The sequence below is a fragment of the Lathyrus oleraceus genome, chromosome 3 (genome assembly GCF_024323335.1).
Source record: "Lathyrus oleraceus cultivar Zhongwan6 chromosome 3, CAAS_Psat_ZW6_1.0, whole genome shotgun sequence".
NCBI classification, from domain to species: Eukaryota; Viridiplantae; Streptophyta; class Magnoliopsida; order Fabales; family Fabaceae; genus Lathyrus; species Lathyrus oleraceus.
In genome coordinates this window covers 366,937,338-366,955,784 of record NC_066581.1, presented here as the reverse complement: position 1 = coordinate 366,955,784, position 18,447 = coordinate 366,937,338, and the positions used below count along the sequence as shown (strand labels likewise).

Below are 18,447 nucleotides of genomic sequence, written 5' to 3'. Positions count from 1 at the left end.
GAAAAAATATGTATCAATGCAGAAAAAGAATAAAAAAAGTTTATTTCTCTTTCATTTCTTATACATTGTATTGTTTCTTGAGGAGTATACATTGTATTGTTACTGTAAATAATTTTCAGCTTTATTAAGGAAAAATATTTTTTTAAAGAAATATACAATATCAATTTTACCATATTTATAAATAAAAATTAGTTTAATAAAATATTTAATACAAAAACATTTTTTAACATGTGTAAAATGTGTAGTGGAGTATTATAAATAGGGTCCGTGAGAATAACACCAAATCAACCCAAAAAAACGGAAAGCATTGCGGCATTAAAACGAACCCAACTTCACGTTTCGTTCCGTTTTCGAACTTGCAGATCATAAATTTTAAACACTCGCTTAGGTTCCTTCCCATCATCGCCGCCGCACTCATGACTCCCCAGCCACCCAAATCCCACCGTCGCCGCCAATCCAATACGCCAAAAACACCACCAACTCTCCCCGACGAGATCATCACCGATATCCTATCTCGCATCACTGTCAAACATCTGATGCAGATGAAATGCGTAAGTAAGTCTTGGAACACTCTCATAACCGATCCTATTTTCACCAAAATGCACTTTAACAGATCTGTGTTGAATCCGTTTTTCTCGTTAATCTCTAATAATTTATCTGCACGGGACGGTGATTGCAGTTTCGTAACCGTTCCGGTTAATCGTTTGTTAGAAAACCGTTATATCACCGTTCCGAAGAGTCCTTACTTCCGATTGAGGGATAAGGAGTGTCGCGATGTTGTTGGATCCTGCAATGGATTGATTTGTTTGATCGGTTATTCGCTCAACGAGTGGACTAAGTTTAAAAGAGTGTGGTTCCGTTTCTGGAACCCTGCTACTCGATCAATATCGGAGAAATTAGGGTATTTTTCCTATTATGATAAGCATGAAAGGAAATCTTGTAAGTTCGTGTTTGGTTATGATAATTCAACTGATACTTATAAGGTGGTGATGTTGCGTTCGGGTTGTGATAGTGATCCACAATCGAAAGTAAGCGTGAAGGCGTTTAGTTTGGGAAATAATGTTTGGAGAAACATTCAAAGTTTTTCTGTGATTCCGCTTCAATTGGTTATGGATCCGAGGGAGAACGATGGTGTTCCGAGGGAGAATGATGGTGTTCATTTGAGTGGCACTATTAACTGGTTGGCTTATCGCGATGACGTTAACCTTAGGAAGGATAATCCGATTGAGAAATATGTGATCATTTCTCTTGATCTTTGTACGGAGATAAACACGCAGTTTTTGCTCCCGGACGGTTTTGAGAAGGAGTCATATGTAGGGCCAAGTGTTTGTGTGTTGAAAGACTCCCTTTGTTTTTGTCATGATTTGGATTTGACGGATTTTGTTATATGGCAGATGACGGAATTTGGAAATGAAAAGTCTTGGACTCAGTTTCTTAAATTTAGTTATCACAGTGTTCGGATGAATTATGAATTTGGTCTTCCTCTTTTAAAATTAATGCCGTTGCATCTATCCGAGAATGGTGATACAGTGGTATTAGCAAACAACCGACAAGACCGAGTAATTCTCTATAACCGGAGAAATAACAGAGCAAGGAAAACTATACTTAATACTAAGATATGTTGGCCCTCCCTCAAGGATTATGTTGAAAGCTTAGTTTCAACTTCTTGAAAGTAAGTTCCTATGTTATGATATCTATATGCTGGTGTGAATTTATTTTACTTTTTGTACTTGGTATCAAATTTGTTTTAGTTATGTGATTATTTACTTTACTTCAAAATTTTGTCATAAATATGTTGAATCAATGGACTTATCTTATTACCATGTCTAGAACTCTACTATCTATGTACTTGGTTTCAACTGTGATTATTTCTTTAACTTGTCTTAGATATGTCGAATTAATTACACCCATAACAATTTATAATAATTTCAGAAGTGAAAATTATTAATTTCTATGCTTAATAATGATATATTGCTATAGATTCTAGTTTTTAGTAACACAAAAACCCTTGTATCACATGTAGTGCAACTTGTAGTATTGCATCACAGTAGAAGAATTTAACTTTTATCATAAAGGGATATGGCTGCACTTTTGAGGATTAGGCCTTCACTTTTCCATGTTCTCTGTTCTTTTTATGTGTTTTGATGTTTCATTCTTTTGCTTAACAGGATTTCTTTTTGAACTATAGATTCACAACCTCAAGTTTGAGCAAATTCAACTTTATTGATGATACATGTCAGGATGGAAGGATGAAAGAGGCTTATTGGAGCTAACTTCACTTCACTTTATCTTTAGTATTTGTTTTATATAAGACATTAATGACCCTCTTGAGCAAATTTTTGATTTTTTGGAAACATTTGTAGTAACTTATTTCTTAATAATTGTGCTGTCTTGTAATTCTCTTTCTGTTTGGGTAAAGACAGATTGGAAATCTCCAACTCAATGAGTAATTTAAGTACACTTTTGCGGGAACGTTCAAGTATGATATGAATATTGTTTTAGTTGCACAAAATGCTTTGAATGATATGACAGTAATATATGACTCACTAGTTTATTTAAACCTCTTGGCAACACTTAACTTTACTTCTCAACTCTTTTGCGAGAACGTTCAAGAATGTTATGACAGTAATATATGAAATGCGAGAACATGCTGGTTAGACTAATGGCTTGAAGTTAAAGTCAATGAGATCATGGATCTAGCTTCTGAAATGCAGATTTAGTGATGAGTATAATTATAGTTTAAACAGAATTTAGTAACTATACAAAGCTTGGATTTTGGTTGAAGTAACTGTACATAACCATCTCCTAGTTGGTACAAGTTTCATCACTTGTGTACATGGTTATTGGACAGTGTTGCATATATAGATTGTTGGACAAGTTTTGTTGCACACTTTAGTGACTGCATATGAGATTTTTAGCCAACGGTAGGATAATGGAAGGCTCCTGCAATGAACCGAAAGAAACTACGATCTGGAGTGGAGCAGAGTTGATTACATACTTATTGAGTTTAGAATTGGTGATTATTGGGGAGGAATCTGTTTACCATTAATCTGATACATCTGTTGTTTTTTCACTATATCACCATGTTCTGCTGGTCTGCCAGGTTCTGCTGCTTTGTTGTTGATGGTTGAATTTGTGTTCAAAGAAAGACATGTTTTGAATATCGGTGGATCAAGAGTCTTGATAAAAACATCAGTTAGTTGGTTTTTTTGTAGAACATGCTCACACCGAGTAATCAATACCGGTTGAAAGAATCAATATATTGTTTTTGTTGATGGTTCTATTTAGGTTGAAAGAAATCAATCTAACCATTGTATGTGTTGTTGTGGATTTTTAGTAGTACATTGTCTTCACTCCGTGAGGATCTTTGTACAAATTCCTCTGATTCTTTTATATTTACAACTTGTAGAGTGTTTCTAATGTTGGACACATATTCTTCTAATTATTTATATCTTCCCTTTGTGTCAGTCCTGCCACAACCAGCAGCAACACTCACGTTATTATTCATTATTATGATGACTGAATTGAATTGTCAAAATACATCAGAAATGATATTTTTACATTGATTTGTACACTTACACCGTATAGAACTTCAGTGCATACTTTTACTGGAGCAACTCTTTATTCGTTAGTATATGGAATTGAGGTTGTCATATCCATTGAAGTTGAAATCCCCTCTCAGAGGGTCATCATGGAAGAAGACTTCAATGAAGTTGAGTGGGTGCAGTTCATATATGATAAGTTGAATCTCATTGAAGAGAAGCGTTTGACGGCCGTTTGTCATAGTCAGTTGTACCAACAATGCCTCAAGAGAGCTTTTGATAAGAAAATTCTTCTTCGCTCATTTCAAGTCGGTGAACTTATGCTCAAAAGACTTTCTTCCGCACACCCGGTTCCTCGGGGAAAGGGGAATCCCAACTATCAAGGACCCTTTGTTGTCAAAAAGACCTTCTCAGGAGGGACTCCCATTCTCACCATAATGGACGAGGATGACTTGCCGATGCCGGTGAACTCAGATATAGTAAAAAAATGTTATGCTTAGAAAAAAAATTAGTAAAAGGCCCGCTAGATTGGAACTCGTTAGAATCAATCTAGACAAATATGGCTATCCCGATGGACAAAAAAAAAAGAAGAAATATCCATGTAGAAGTTAGGGATTAAACAAAATAGTCCGTTAAGTAGAAAACCGAAAGGGAGACTTAGGCAAAAATGACATCCCGGTGGACAAAAGAATAAAAAATTCAACGCAAAAGTTAGGGATAAAGGCATTTAACTATATCATGACATTGTCTTTTGAGCACATTCTCACTCTCAGTTTGACCTCAGGCGGCATCAAGTCAGTCCAATCACCATCAATCGAAGCAAAATGTTGGAGCTCAATACTACAATGGATGACAACCAATGTTACGACTAGTGGAAATTCAAACATATTTTCCATTGCCATTTAATTTTCTTTTCAATTTTTGCAATCTCGTCTTTAAGGATTTTTGCATCCTTGTACACACTCTACATGTACAAAATTTTCCATAATCAATAAAATTAAGTCGTTAAATTCTCATTTTTTTTATTTCTCCGCATTTGGTTTGCAAAGTAACTTCCAATCTTGATTGCATAATGCCATAAAACTTTGAGGATAGTAAAAATCTAAATCAAAGAAAAAATTCTATTCATTCCTTTGATTTTTGAAACGCCCCAGTGGACTTTCAGTAGTTTACGGTTAGCACTCGTTGTACGTTCGTATCAACTTTTGCTTGGACTGGTTATGCACGTTTCTTTCCCCAAGCGGAGTCAGATAGTAGTCCTCAGCCAGTAGGTTCTTTCCCCCGACAATAGTGGCAATTTGGAAACTTTCCCCTACAGAGTTCTCTGATATGGATACCAACGAGTTGAAGTCGATTTGTCCTCCTACCAACTTTACTTTGCTATTGCATTGCATACGCATCATAAATAAATAATCGTGCATTGAAATTATACAATCATACATCTCAAATACTCCTCTTGCAGTTGATATATCTCCCCAGCGGAACTTTTCAGTTTATCCCCAGCAGATAAAACCAACCGGTTTATATGTTGCTCTTTGCAATTTCCCTTTCTCGGGAAAATTTTCGGTTACTCTTGTATTTACTCCTCTTTTACCTCGAACATCCGAAAAGCTAACGCAATTCGCACCTTCCGGTTAAAGATGATTAAATAGGGGCAATTGTCATACCCCAAAATTTACCCTTCTTTTTTCATTTATGCATACCTCAGTTGCATACATGCAAACCATATCATGCACGACCATTGCATTTGGTCATGAAATCACAAGCATGACCACATTGTGGTTTGTATCTTAACACTAGGGTTTCCCTTTGTTTATTTGTTAACTAAGCCTAATTTCATGGACAGTTGATACTTATTTTTTCTTATTGTTCATATAGGTAATCATGCTTCAAATCAAGACAAGACAAAGGTCTTTTGGCCAAGAGAAATGCAAGTTTGTTCATGTGGAGTCAAAGGTGGTCCATGTGCTTATTTCCATGCCACGTTACTCAATCTTCAAGCTATCTTCAAGATCACTTAAGCACTAATCAATATTTCATCAAGGGTTGCTCATTATATCATTATCATGGCTTGGAATGCAAGAAAACATCAAACTTGCAAGAAGTGCACAAGTGTGGTTGACCTAATTTGCAAGTATGCCCTACCTTTAGCCCAAACCCCATATCTTCTTCAATTTTTATCCAAATGACAAGCTTATTTGAGCCAAATATCCCTTTTTTGATCCTCTAAAACTTTGATTCAAGGGTCAAATATCAATTCATCCATTTAAGATCTCATTTGTGACATTGGCCAAGTTGCCAATTTGGGCCAAAACCTTGCCAATTACTTTCCACCCTTTCCAATTTAAGCTAAATTATCCTTTTGACCCCATTCCTTTTGAATCATGTTAAGCTTATGGAAAATATCATTTGGCCCAAGTTTGACTCAAAATGCACGAGGGAATCAAAAGTTATGGCATCATGAACATTGGACCTCAATATGACCTAGTATGCTGCAAGGTGATTGACCATTTGCCTAGCCCATTTATCAGGCCACGACCTCAACTTCACAAGCCCACAACTTCCAGCTGAAAGATCCTCTTATATTTATTATTTTTGCATTTTATTCTACTCCATGAAGTGAACATTTGTCTCAAAGAAAATCACAAAACGCACGAGTGGATTGAATTTGGCCTACGCTTGAACTTGGTGATCCAACTCTGTTTTGGTCTGTGACCTATAATATTGAAACTTTTACAAAACACTTTGGGATCACGTCTCACGTGTGTGAACCAATTACCCATGACCAAACACATCTGAAGACAACTTGAAACGACCTAAAAAACTCCAAATGCACGAGTTTGACACCAAATTTTCACACGCTCGGGATCTAAACATTTCCCACTCAATTCACACGAATTCAAGCCAATTCCACACGTATTTTGATCCCATTTCATTCCCTATAAATAGTGGAAGCTATTTTATTAATTTTCAAGCTTTGAAAGCGAAAGAAACCCTGCCACCATTGAAGCCCGATACCTCCAAAAACCAGTCACTCTCTTGTTTGATTCAAGCTATTTTCTTTCCAATTATTTGCCCATAATCCTTCATCGGCATCCTTTGAAGGTGTTTGAAGCCTTGCTTTGGCCTGAATCCTTCTACGACTTTGCTTTCGGATCTACCATTGTTGACTTCTGAAGCTTCAATCGAGAAGGTAGATACAGGTTACCATTTCAAGCAAACAAGTTACCATTCTCTTCGTGAGGTTCCACTGATAAAAAAACCTAACCTCTTTGCCATTTCTTTTTGATATTAACCATTTAATTTTATTTTGAAGAACCAGGGTTCTTCGAGTTTCTTAGCAAATTCTCCCTGCTCATAGCAAATCAATTTCTCCGATGAAGGGAGACATGAATGATGAGGTGTTTCACATATCAATCCATGGTTGATTCATATTAAAAACACAAGTTCATGAAGTTGCAAAATTGAAATCTGGAGGTTGAAGATGAAGCTATGCGCGTGCTTTGGAGTCAATTTCAAATATCCCAGCCAATCAGCGCGTGACACCTCCCATTGCCGTTGCATTTGAATGTTTTTAATTTCTTTTTATTTCATTTATATACTTTTTCTTCTTAAAATGATAAAAAATAGCTCCCTTATTATTTTTTCATCCAATTTTTTCTCATAATTCCCTAAAAATATTTTCTACCTCACACCATTTTTGTTATTTTTAAAATAATTTTGCATTTATTGCATATTTTCTTTTCTTTTATTTTTATTTTAGTTATTTTAAAATATTTTTGACCCCAACTTTTGAGGTCAAACTTCTCATATTTTTGTTGACCTTCCACATTTTTCTTATACTTTTATTTGATGATTTGACCTCTCTTTGAGATTTTTCCTTTTATTTCTTTATTTAATCAATATTAAATCAATATTAATTCATTTTATTTGATTTTTGTTGATCATTTGATGTTTTGAGTTGAATTGATTACTTGGTTGATGATTTCTTCCTCATCTCAAATCATTAATAAATGGACTTAAGGTTGATCAACCTTCTTTGATCCAAAACTGTTGATAGATGATTATGAATCTTCTTCAATACTTTGCATCAATGATAAGTTAACTCTCGATGCGCCATATTTTGAGTCCTTTGATTTGAGGATATAATGATCCCATGTGATTAACTTGATTATGTCTTTTTACTCCTTTCTATTTTTATCTCTTTCTTTTGATTTTGTGATATTATTATGTGAGATTAACTTTGTGTTAATTCTCTAATTTGTCTGACACATACATTGTCATTGCCCCAACATCATTTAACTAACCACTAACTCCTAACATTAATCCTTCTCCTAAAATTACTCTTTCCATTTATATTATTGTCATTTAATTCAAGTAATTTAAGTTTATGTAATTTACTTAATGCACTTTAATTTCATGTCCCATTATCATCATATCACTTCATATTACCATATTCATCTATTGCTCTTATCCTGCATGGTTATTTGCTTGTTAATATTAATGAATCAAAACATGATAAAGTATCTTGGACCTAATCTTAATCCTATGCTTGATATGAAGTATTGAAGATCTTGTGGACTTTGGACTTTGACTTAGGATTTAGGCATTTTGCTTGACTTAGAGTGATCTTGGACCCTGAGACCTTGTAGACACGCTGACTTGCTTGTGTTCTTGTTGAACCATTGGATTTTTGTGTGTTGTTTCATATGCATTGTGAATATTATATTTTGCATTCATTTGCTTAGGTTTATCACACTCTTACACACACATGGCTTTCTCTTGGGCTACCTAACAATGAGACATATGACATTACACTTTGCACACACACGACTTTATCTTGGGCTACCTAACAATGAGACCCTAGGTTAGCTTTGTATGTTCACGCACCCTTGTTTGTTCATCAATCCTACTCCTTTGATTTGGTCTGTTCCAATTCCCATTGGACTTACTGAATCCCTTTCACCTGTTACATTTCCCTTTGTCTTTGTCAAGTGACCATAAGTATCTTGGTCACATGATAAGACTAGCCTCTATCACTTTGGAGCATCAACCTCTCAATAGGTTCAAGACCCTCAGTGGACTACAACTTTAATCAGCAGTCACACATCTGTCCCATCTCCACGGTCATCTTTGGGACCATGCTCCAATAACTTGTCAGTCATTAACTAGGTTTGCATGCCAGGAGCCTTAAGCAATAGAGAATGAAGAGAGGATATCTTCCCTACACTTGTCTAAAATATCTTTTGGTACAGGATGAATGACCCAACTGCTCATAGTATTTGCCTATATTCATAGACTTTAGTGCAATTCTAGTTAATTCACTATCAAGTCTTCCTCTAGCCCCTGTGGCTCATCTATTCAGATCCTTTTGGTTTAAACACCAATGCAATCAATTTTCTTTTTAGGGTTAACAACTTCATGTTTATTCCATGGGTTGACACCTGTATGGTTATTCTCACTCTTTTTCCTTTTAGGGTTGACACCTTCATGGTTATTCCATGGGTTGACACCTTCATGATTATTCCCTCATGTTGGTTTAAACCCTATTGCAATTTTCTTTTTAGGGTTGACACCTTCATGGTTATTCCCCTCATTTGGTTTAAACCCTAGCCAAAAATACCATTGTTGAGTTTTGCTTAACTCTAAGAGAGAGTGTGATTTTTAGTTGTGAATTAATTCATTATGTATTCTAATGTTCTTGCGAAGATTATTTGTTTTTAGATTGAAGAATCAAATTGTGACAGGGGCTTCTGGAGATTGACATACAATGAAGAAGAAAAAGTTTCTTCTCCAAGATGTGTTGAAGTTTCTAGACCTTTCAACAACTTCAAAGACTCGGATAAAGGGAATTTGGTAGGATCGAGTGAAGGTCGTTATAAATGAAATCTTGGAGTGCTTTGGTTTTGAGAAGGTGGTTCGATTCAAGATCGAAAATCTTGAAAAAATTTCAACCCAATGAGTTGTGTACAATAGGAGAATCAAGATTCAAATTTGTGTTACTTAGCAGTTGACTTTAAGTTTTTTAGTTTGTATGTGATTATCTGTTGTATCAAAAGACACTTGTAAATTTTCTAGTGGAAGACTTAACAATTTCTAGATGACCTGTCATTAGAGACTGGACTAGGTGTAAAGTGAAGACGATGCTTTGAAATAGTATAAATTTCAATGTACACTTTCTTTATCTCTCATCTCTTTTAATTTATTTATAGAATTTGCAAGTCCTTATATTTTCATCACTTTCTAGTTTGCATGTGATTAGGTTTGTCGCTTATGACTATTTAATGTTTAAGTTTATATCTATGTTAGATCTAGTCTGTTAAATATTTTTTCCTGATAATTGTTCTTGAAATCTGTAATTCTAGATTATTATATAAATTAATAAAATTATATTGAACATATTTATTTTGGATCAAATTGGATTAGTTATCATATTGTTGATTAGTTTAAGCATTTTCATTTTATTATCACTAATTTATCTATACATCAATTGAGTTGTGTAATTCCTTTTAAAATGCTTTTACACTTTCTTTCCCGTGCATTTTAAACTTTGATTTTAAAAAAACGTTTTAAAACATTTTTATCGGGAAAATATCTACTCAAAACCCCTTCTAAACCATTTTGCACCTATATTTAACCTAACAAAGTTTAGAAACAAAATGTAGGAAATATGTTGGATCAAGAGCCTTGATAAAAAAAATATCAACTAGTTGTTAGGATGAAGAAATAGGTCGAAGATGGTATAGTATTTACATAAGTTTTTCTCTAATAAAGGGACAGTCTAATGTTTGTTATGTGCTCGGTCCTTTCATTGAAGGAGTTGGCAACAATGTGTCTAGTATACTAACTTTCACATAATGAGCAAAAATGTGTCAATGTGTTGTAATTTGAAGCCTTGAATGAGGTAAGAGAACCATTGCATTTCACATACGGTTGAAGCCATACTTTTATATTCTGCCTCTAATGAGCTTCTAGAAACCATGGTTTTTTTCTTATATTTCTATGAAATCAATGAGTTTCCAAGAAAGATGCAGAAACCATTAACAAATCTTCTTGTATCAGGACATGTAATCCAATCAGAGTCACAAGAGGATTTCCTCTTGAGGAAAGAATCATAAGGCATGAAGATGCCAAGTATAAATGTAGTTTTTAAATATTTAAGGACTCTAATAGGATCTTTCATTATGAGTATTAGTAAGAGCATTCATAATATGACTTAGTTATTTAACATAATAGCTAAAGTTTCAATAGCTTCTTCATTGCCCATAAAAATGTATCGTCATAAGAGTTGATGCCTTCAAGAATATGATTAGTGTAAAAGATTGAAGAATATGAAATCTGACATTAATAAAAAAAACACAACATTTCTAAAAACAAAAACATTCCTCAATTGTAAATAAAAAAGAAGTAAATCTTTTGTGCCAACTTAAAAAATAAATAAATAAATATATATATATATATATATATATATATATATATATATATATATATATATATATATATATATATATATATATATATATATATATATTTTTAGCCCCAGGATCAAGTTTGGATATATTATTGAGAAAAATAGAAGCAAATATCAAACAACCAAAAAATTAAGATCATGCAAAGTAGGTTGGTTATATAAAAGCTCAAAAGGAGTTTTTCTTCTCCAAACAGGGGTACATATTCTATTAATGAGATATCTAGCATGACTTGTAAACTGAAGTCATGAGGAAATTAGCACCATTATCACTTTGAAAGGATTTAATTTTAGCAGAGAATTGTGTAGATACAAAGGGCATAAAGTCTTTAATTATAGGTATAATATTTAGATTTATGTTGGATAGGAAAAGCCAAACATATCTAGTATAATCATCAACTATAGTAAGAAAATTAAGAAAAATCATCCAAAGAAATAATATTAATAATGTCTCATATATCCAAGTGCTTAAGGTCAAAAGATTTTAAAATAGTATTAGTGCTAGCGGGAAAAGGTGATCTTATTTGCCTAACAAAATTGCATAATTCATAAATGAAGTTTATACGTAGTGTGGTGAAAATTATGGGAGGGGTGGCCAAATCTAACATGCCAAATATCATAGGAATTGGAAGAAATAGAACAAACATTGCTATGAACCTGATTATCTAAATGATCAATATGAACATGTACATGGGATGAGTAAGGATGTAAATGTTATGAATACGTTCCATGTCCCCAATCATCTTTTTGGTAACCATATCTTCAATAATCGTGATTTATGTTACAAGTTAGCCGGTCACCCCGTTGTCTGTCGTCTAAATTCTAAAGAGAAGAAAATTGTCTCTAACATGACATTGAACATGGTTCAACGCAAAAACATATTGTCAACTATGAAAAGGAAAAGACCTGAAAGTGTCTCAAATATTAGGCAAGTGTAAAATGTTCGCACACAAAATAACAAGACTAAAAGAGGTCTAAGATCCGAAATATAAAAGCTTTTGGATGATGATCATTATGTATCTAGCTATAGAGTTTGCGAGGATAGCAAAATCGTTCGAGATATATTTTGGACTCATCTTAATTCCATCAAGTTGTTCGACATTTTCCTATCATTCTCATAATTGATTAAACATAAGACTAACAAGTATAACCTACCACTTTAAAAAATTGTTGGTGTTACTTCTACATATATGATATTTTCAGTTGGATTTTCATTTTTAGAAAGTGAAAAAGAGGATAAATTTACGTGGGCTTTGAAAATGTGTTGGACTATGTTGAAAGACCAAGAAAATATATCACGGGTGATTATTACCGATTGCGATACCGTACTAATGAATTCAGTTGGAAGTGTATTCCCTACATCAAATGTTTTATTGTGTAGGTTTCATATAACAAAAAATATGAGAGGTTGACTTAAGTCTATGATAAGGACCAAACAAATCAAATGTGAAGATGGGGATATGGTAAAACCTAGTGTGATATTTAAAAGCATAATGGATGCATAGAAAGCTAGAATAAATTCTTCCTCAAAAGTGTTATATGCTGAATCAATCTCATTGTTCAGAAGGGTGTGCATGGCATATTCTGATTTCTTGAAATATGTTGAAAGCATAATTCTAGACCACGTAAAAGAGAAGATTGTATGTGCTTAGTGATGACTTCTCGACAAGTGTACCGGTAATGTTGCAGTAATAAAAAGATCGAATCCAAATGAGCTACTTTTAAACAAGACAAAATATGTGCGATGTATAAAAAATAGTAAAAAGGGGGGGGGGGGTCAAATTTGCAATCATAAAAGTAAACAAGTATTTTAACAGAATTACGAAAACGGTCAGGTTGTGTTTAAAATCCCATATTTCTCTATTGTTTATGTTTGATGTCTTATATGAATGATCTTATAACTATAACCCCATGTCGAATTAACAAAGTCACTGTAACCGATCTCTCAAGAAATAACTCACTAATAACTACTAGGAGCTTCCTATCTCTAGTCCTGCAGGGTAAGCATGATTAAGTGATGCATATAATGTTAATTCCATATGCCACTACTCGGGATCAAAAGGTTCATACAAAGTCAATTTAAAAGAGTATCTCATATAAAAAGAATTAAGAACAATAAGAAATTGAATATGACTATAAATCAAAAGGTTCATATAAAGTCAAAGCAACATATTACCCAACAATATTGAAATAAGTTCATCATAACACAACCTAACCTAAAGGAGTTTAGCTACTCATGATTTAGATTACAATACCAAAAATGATAGATGAAAATAGCATGTGAAATTCCTTGAAGTAATGGCCTCCAATGGCTTCTAATGCCCTCAAAGTCACCATTGATGCTACAAAAGTCGTACTTTAGTCTTCAAAATTCGTAACCCTTACCAAAGTGCAGAAGTTCCCCTCCTTAAAGAGCTCAGAATGGATCAGACACGTCAGAAAAAGTCCAGAAAAATGGGTCATCGCGTGCGTTATGACTTGCATTGCACGCACGATGCAACTGATACAGGTCAACTGCGTGCGAGATGCAGCACGATGCTGCACATGATTATTCCAATAGCTGCATGCTTTTGCTCCCCTTTTCACCTAATTTTTCACTAAGTCCAATTTCTTCACACTTAGTTATTTTTTTCCTCATTCTTTGGTCTTTCTTCTTCATTTTAGCTCATCTTTCGCTTATTTTTATCCGATTCTTCGACTAATTTTATGCAATGACAGACTATCATCATAATCCTAAACTTGAATTGTTGCTTGTCCCCAAGTAACTCGCCTGCAACTACACATTTCAAAAGAAAACAAGTCGCGCAATAACAATCTAACATCACCAAATTAAAATTTTCTTTTACCTGACCATCGTTCTAGGTTCCAACTTTTATTCGGAAAATTCAGAAATCGTCCTCAAACATTGACGAGTACTCAACCTGTCTCTCAGCTGACTTTGACTCACTCAATGGATATGGTTATCTCTCAATCAACATGCAAAATCAATTTTGCTTAGCTGGGTCATATTCTAATATAGTTCATCACAAAAATCATAACACACACATTTGAGGTCTTTTTAAGTTGTAACTTGGCCTATGTTCGGGTAGGATAATTTTGGGAAAGTAAGTTTAAACCTTTGGACTTAGGTGCCTAGTTCTCCTTCGATCATCATACTTTTTTGCTCTTTTTTGGCGGTACCAGAGATCTTTGGTCCTTATCATTCTTTCATTCTTTTTCTTTTCTATTTTTTTTGAAGAAGTGTCTTTTTCTACTTCTTATTTTCTCATAATTTTTGAATTTTTTGACCAATTTTCTAGTACCTCAACCCCAAACTTAAAACTTTGCTCACTTCCAAGAGCAACCCCAAACTTAATCTTTTTCATACACTTTAGGAACCATATTTCTTCTTAACTCCAAAGAGAGGGTGAAAATAAAAGATCTTTCAACTCATATGGCTAAGAATGTTAGGCTACGTCACCGAAAGAAAGACTAAGCTCAAAGTGGTTAGCAATGGATATACCTATTACTACATGGTGGTTTAAAAATGATCAAAGTTATAAACAAACAACAACCTCAGTATATGTCAGTCAAACCAGATAAACTTAATTGGAAATAGATCAAACCAGATAAAATAATAATGCATGGATACACTCAAAAAGAAAGAAACATGAACAATGGAATTTATTTGACTCAAACCTTACTATATGAGGTATCTGTAGGTTGAGTACAAGTCCGTTGATTCTTTTCTCATCCTTTGCCTTCAAGTTTTAAGTTTCTATTCTGATGACCAAGTTCCTTTTGGATCATTTGTTCAATGCTAAAGTGCTAACCTTACAAATTTAAAAAAAAACACAACTACAAACTTGTTTATTAAAGACATCATAATATAGTCGGGGAAGGGGCATGCTCGAGTAGCTAATTTCTCTCTTGGCAGGTCTCTAATGATATAATGAAAATTCTATAAAACCAAAACTAGTTATAACTGATGGGTTGCCTCCTATCTAACGCTTATTTTCCGTCATTAGCTTGACATCTTATACTTAAGGCATGTCAGGCGCAAAAGATACCTTCACACCGGTCAAATCACTTGTTGTCCTTCCTTTGTCAACCATACTATCTTTTTCTTCCATTTTGTAGTATGTCTCTAGATCATCCATATATGGTGTCCATTCATACGCATTAAACACCAACTTTTCCTTGTTAAAATTCAAAACAAGTTCACATGTCTCCACATCTATTCTTGCCCTCCCGATTGCCAAGAATGGGCATCCGAGAATAACTGACCCTCCTGAATCTCCTTTCATGTCGATTACCAAATTTTTTGCAGGGAAGGTTAAACCATCGATATGTACTAACACGTCTTGTACAATACTAAGCAGATGGGGGATATATGAATGAGCTAAAGTGAGAGTCATATTGCTTGGTCTGATCTCTCCTATTTTCAATTCTTTAAACTTTTTCAGCGGCATGACATTAATAATCGACCCCAAATCACATAAAGCATGTGGGACTTTGCTCCACTAATGGTACAAGTGATGATGAACTTTTCTGGATCCTTCATCTTTGGTGGGAATTCCCGAGGGTCTTCCATCTTCTATTTCTATGTCATATTCACCCGTTCTTTTGTCAACTTCTGTTGTGTACCCATTAGAAATGCTTGCATAAATTTGGTAAATTTGGGAATTAGTCCAAAAACCTCATGAAAGGAAATACTTACTTGAAGTGTAGCCAACATTTTCTTGAACTTTGCAAACATTCCCTCCCCATCTTTATGAAGTGGTTTCTTCTTGATTATGGGATACATTAGTTTAATCTAATGCGGTAGTTCTGGATTTGGATCATTCAGGATTTGCTTCTTTATTCTCTTCCAAGGAGAGTTTTTGTCTATAAGTTGATCAAGGGTGAATCCTCTTTTCTCTATGTCACCTTGATTCTTACTCTCCTCTTTTTTCAGTCACATATTCTGTAACTATTTCATCTTCACCCTTTTCGGTAATCACCTCAAAACCCATTTCCACAACCTTGCATGATTCATTCTTAGGATTATCTACAGTGTTACATGTAAATCCTCCACTTAAACTCAGTAAAGCAACTATTTGTTTGGATAACTGACCAATATTCATCTCCAAATTTTTGATCAATGCATCATAGTTTCTACTCATGGTCTTATGGTTCTTATTCACTTGATCAAAGCTGCTTTGAGTGACTTTAATGAAATTTTGCAAGGTCTCTTCCAACTGTGAAGGTTTCCTTTGCATTGGAGCTTGTTGGCCTTGTTGCATACCTTGATTAATATTTAAATTTTAGTTATTGCTCCAACTAGAATTCAGGTGATCTTTCCAACCCAGATTGTAGGTGTTTGAATAAGGGTTGTTCTTCTGAAAATTAGCAAATTGGACTTCTTCACTTGACCTTTCCAAAGAACACCTTTTGTTTACATGTTCACCTCCATAAAAATTTCACCTAAGTGCTTATACATAACTCATATTAGCTTTGCCTAAGCTGCTTTCAGGAAGCTTTTTATTTAATAATTCAATTTGAGCTAAAAGTGCAGTACGAGTATTAACATCTAACATACCTTTGGGCGTTCCCACTGTTTCTATTTTCACCGACCTTTCGCTTTTCGAACGGTACTCATTCAAACACATCTTCTCAATAAGGTCTTTCACTTGTGGTTCTGTCATTGATCGGATTGTGCCACCCCATGGAAGCATCCAACAACATGCGTGTCTGAATCTTGAGACCTTTGATGAAGTTCTGCATTTGCTCCATATTATTCATATTGTGATTCAAGCATCTACGTAGAAAAAGTTTGAATCTTTCCCATGAGTCATAAAGCAACTCAATTTCCAGTTGCTCGAAATTCACAACTTCTTCTCTTCACTCGGCAAACTGAGTGTGGTGAAGAATATTTCTAGGAATTTATCATCCAATTCCTTCCAAGTTCGATTTTTTCCACTTGGAAGGCTAAGTAACAAATCCCTAGCCCTTCCAATTAGTGAGAACCCTAACAACCTCAACTTAACTTGGTCTTCAGTGGCCTCAGTTGGTTTGCACATCGAAGCTATTTCATAGAAGCATGCAAGATGCTCCCATGAGTCTCTAATCGCGTTCCCGTCGAACGGATTGTCTCATAAACCTGAAAGTACATAATTCTTAATATCAAAGTTAGTATGGTCTTCCGATATAAACCCCCTTGAAACTAGTCCTTCATCAGTTCTTTTACAATAATCCCCTATAGTTTAGGGTGGTATATATTCCATGGTGACTCCCTCTTCATAGTCAGAAGAACTTGGTGGTTGCTCTTCTATTGGGATCCCGTTGTCCTGAGTTGCTTCTCTAACTGCTTTTCTGAGGGCATGTACGATTCTTTGAATTTCTGGATCCAATGGTATTAATGCTAATCCTGAACTACGTATTCACAAATAAAAAATACCTCAGTAGCACTATGATAAACAAGAAAATAAAACAAAAAGCAATAAAATTGAAAACTGAAAATAAAGCATCGCACAATGTTGCCTTGTTGAAAACCAACAATCCCCGACAACGACGCCAAAAACTTGACGACTTCTCGGCAAGTGTACCGATAGTGTCGCAATAATAAAAAGAATCAATCCACATGAACTGCTTTTGAACAAGATAAAATGTGTGCACTGTATAGAAAATAGTAAAAAGGGAGGGGGTTTCGAGTTTGCAATGAGAAAAGTAGATAAATGTTTCAACAGAATTATGAAAGCGATCAGTTTATGTTTAGAATCCCCTATTTCTCTATTGTTGATGTTTAATACCTTGTATGAATGATCTTATAACTATAACCCCACGATGAATTAAAAAAGTTATTATAACTGATCCCTCACGAAATAACTCACTAATCACTACTAAGAGATTCCTATCCCTAGTCCACCAGCATAAGTAGGATTAGGCGATGCATAGAACGTTAATTCCATATGCGACTACTCGGGGTCTCTTATTCATATTAAGCCAGCGTAAGTACAACAATTTCCTTAGGTCTAATACATAGACTAAAGGTCAGTAATCCGTATGTGTCAAAATCAATTTAAAAGAGTATCTCACATAAAAAGTATTATGAACAATAAGCAATTGAATATGATTATAGATCAAAAGGTTCATACAAAGTCAAATCAATATATTATCCAATAATATTGAAATAAGTTCATCATAATACAATCTAACCTAGAGGAGCTTAGCTACTCATGATTCAGATTATAATATCAAAAACAATAGATGAAGATAATATGTAAATTCCCTTGAAGTAATGGCCTCCAATGGCTTCCAATGCCCTCAAAATCACCTTTAATGCCGCAAAAATTATACTTTAGTCTCCAAAAGTCGTAACCCTTACCAAAATGCAGAAATTCCCTTTTTAAAGAGCTCAGAATGGATCAGACGCATCAGAAAAAGTCCAGAAAAAGGGGTCATCGTGCACGTTATGAC

General features: G+C 34.4%; 1 protein-coding gene across 2 annotated transcripts; it reads left to right on the top strand.

The window, feature by feature from the left end:
* Positions 1–288: 288 nt before the first annotated feature.
* LOC127127739 (F-box/kelch-repeat protein At3g23880) lies at positions 289–2,472 on the top strand. Of its 2 annotated transcripts, none has more exons than XM_051057009.1 (2): positions 289–1,672; positions 2,189–2,472. In XM_051057009.1, exon 1 carries the CDS (start codon positions 417–419, stop codon positions 1,668–1,670), a length of 1,254 nt encoding a protein of 417 aa, XP_050912966.1. In that variant the 5' UTR covers positions 289–416; the 3' UTR covers positions 1,671–1,672; positions 2,189–2,472. The 2 variants fall into 2 exon arrangements, with proteins under 2 accessions (XP_050912966.1, XP_050912965.1); XM_051057008.1 differs by having other exon boundaries at positions 2,169–2,472.
* Positions 2,473–18,447: the final 15,975 nt, after the last annotated feature.

Excerpts from the sequence above, each read along its gene's own strand:
- LOC127127739 (XM_051057009.1), top strand. The coding sequence starts at position 417 with ATGACTCCCCAGCCACCCAAATCCCACCGTCGCCGCCAATCCAATACG.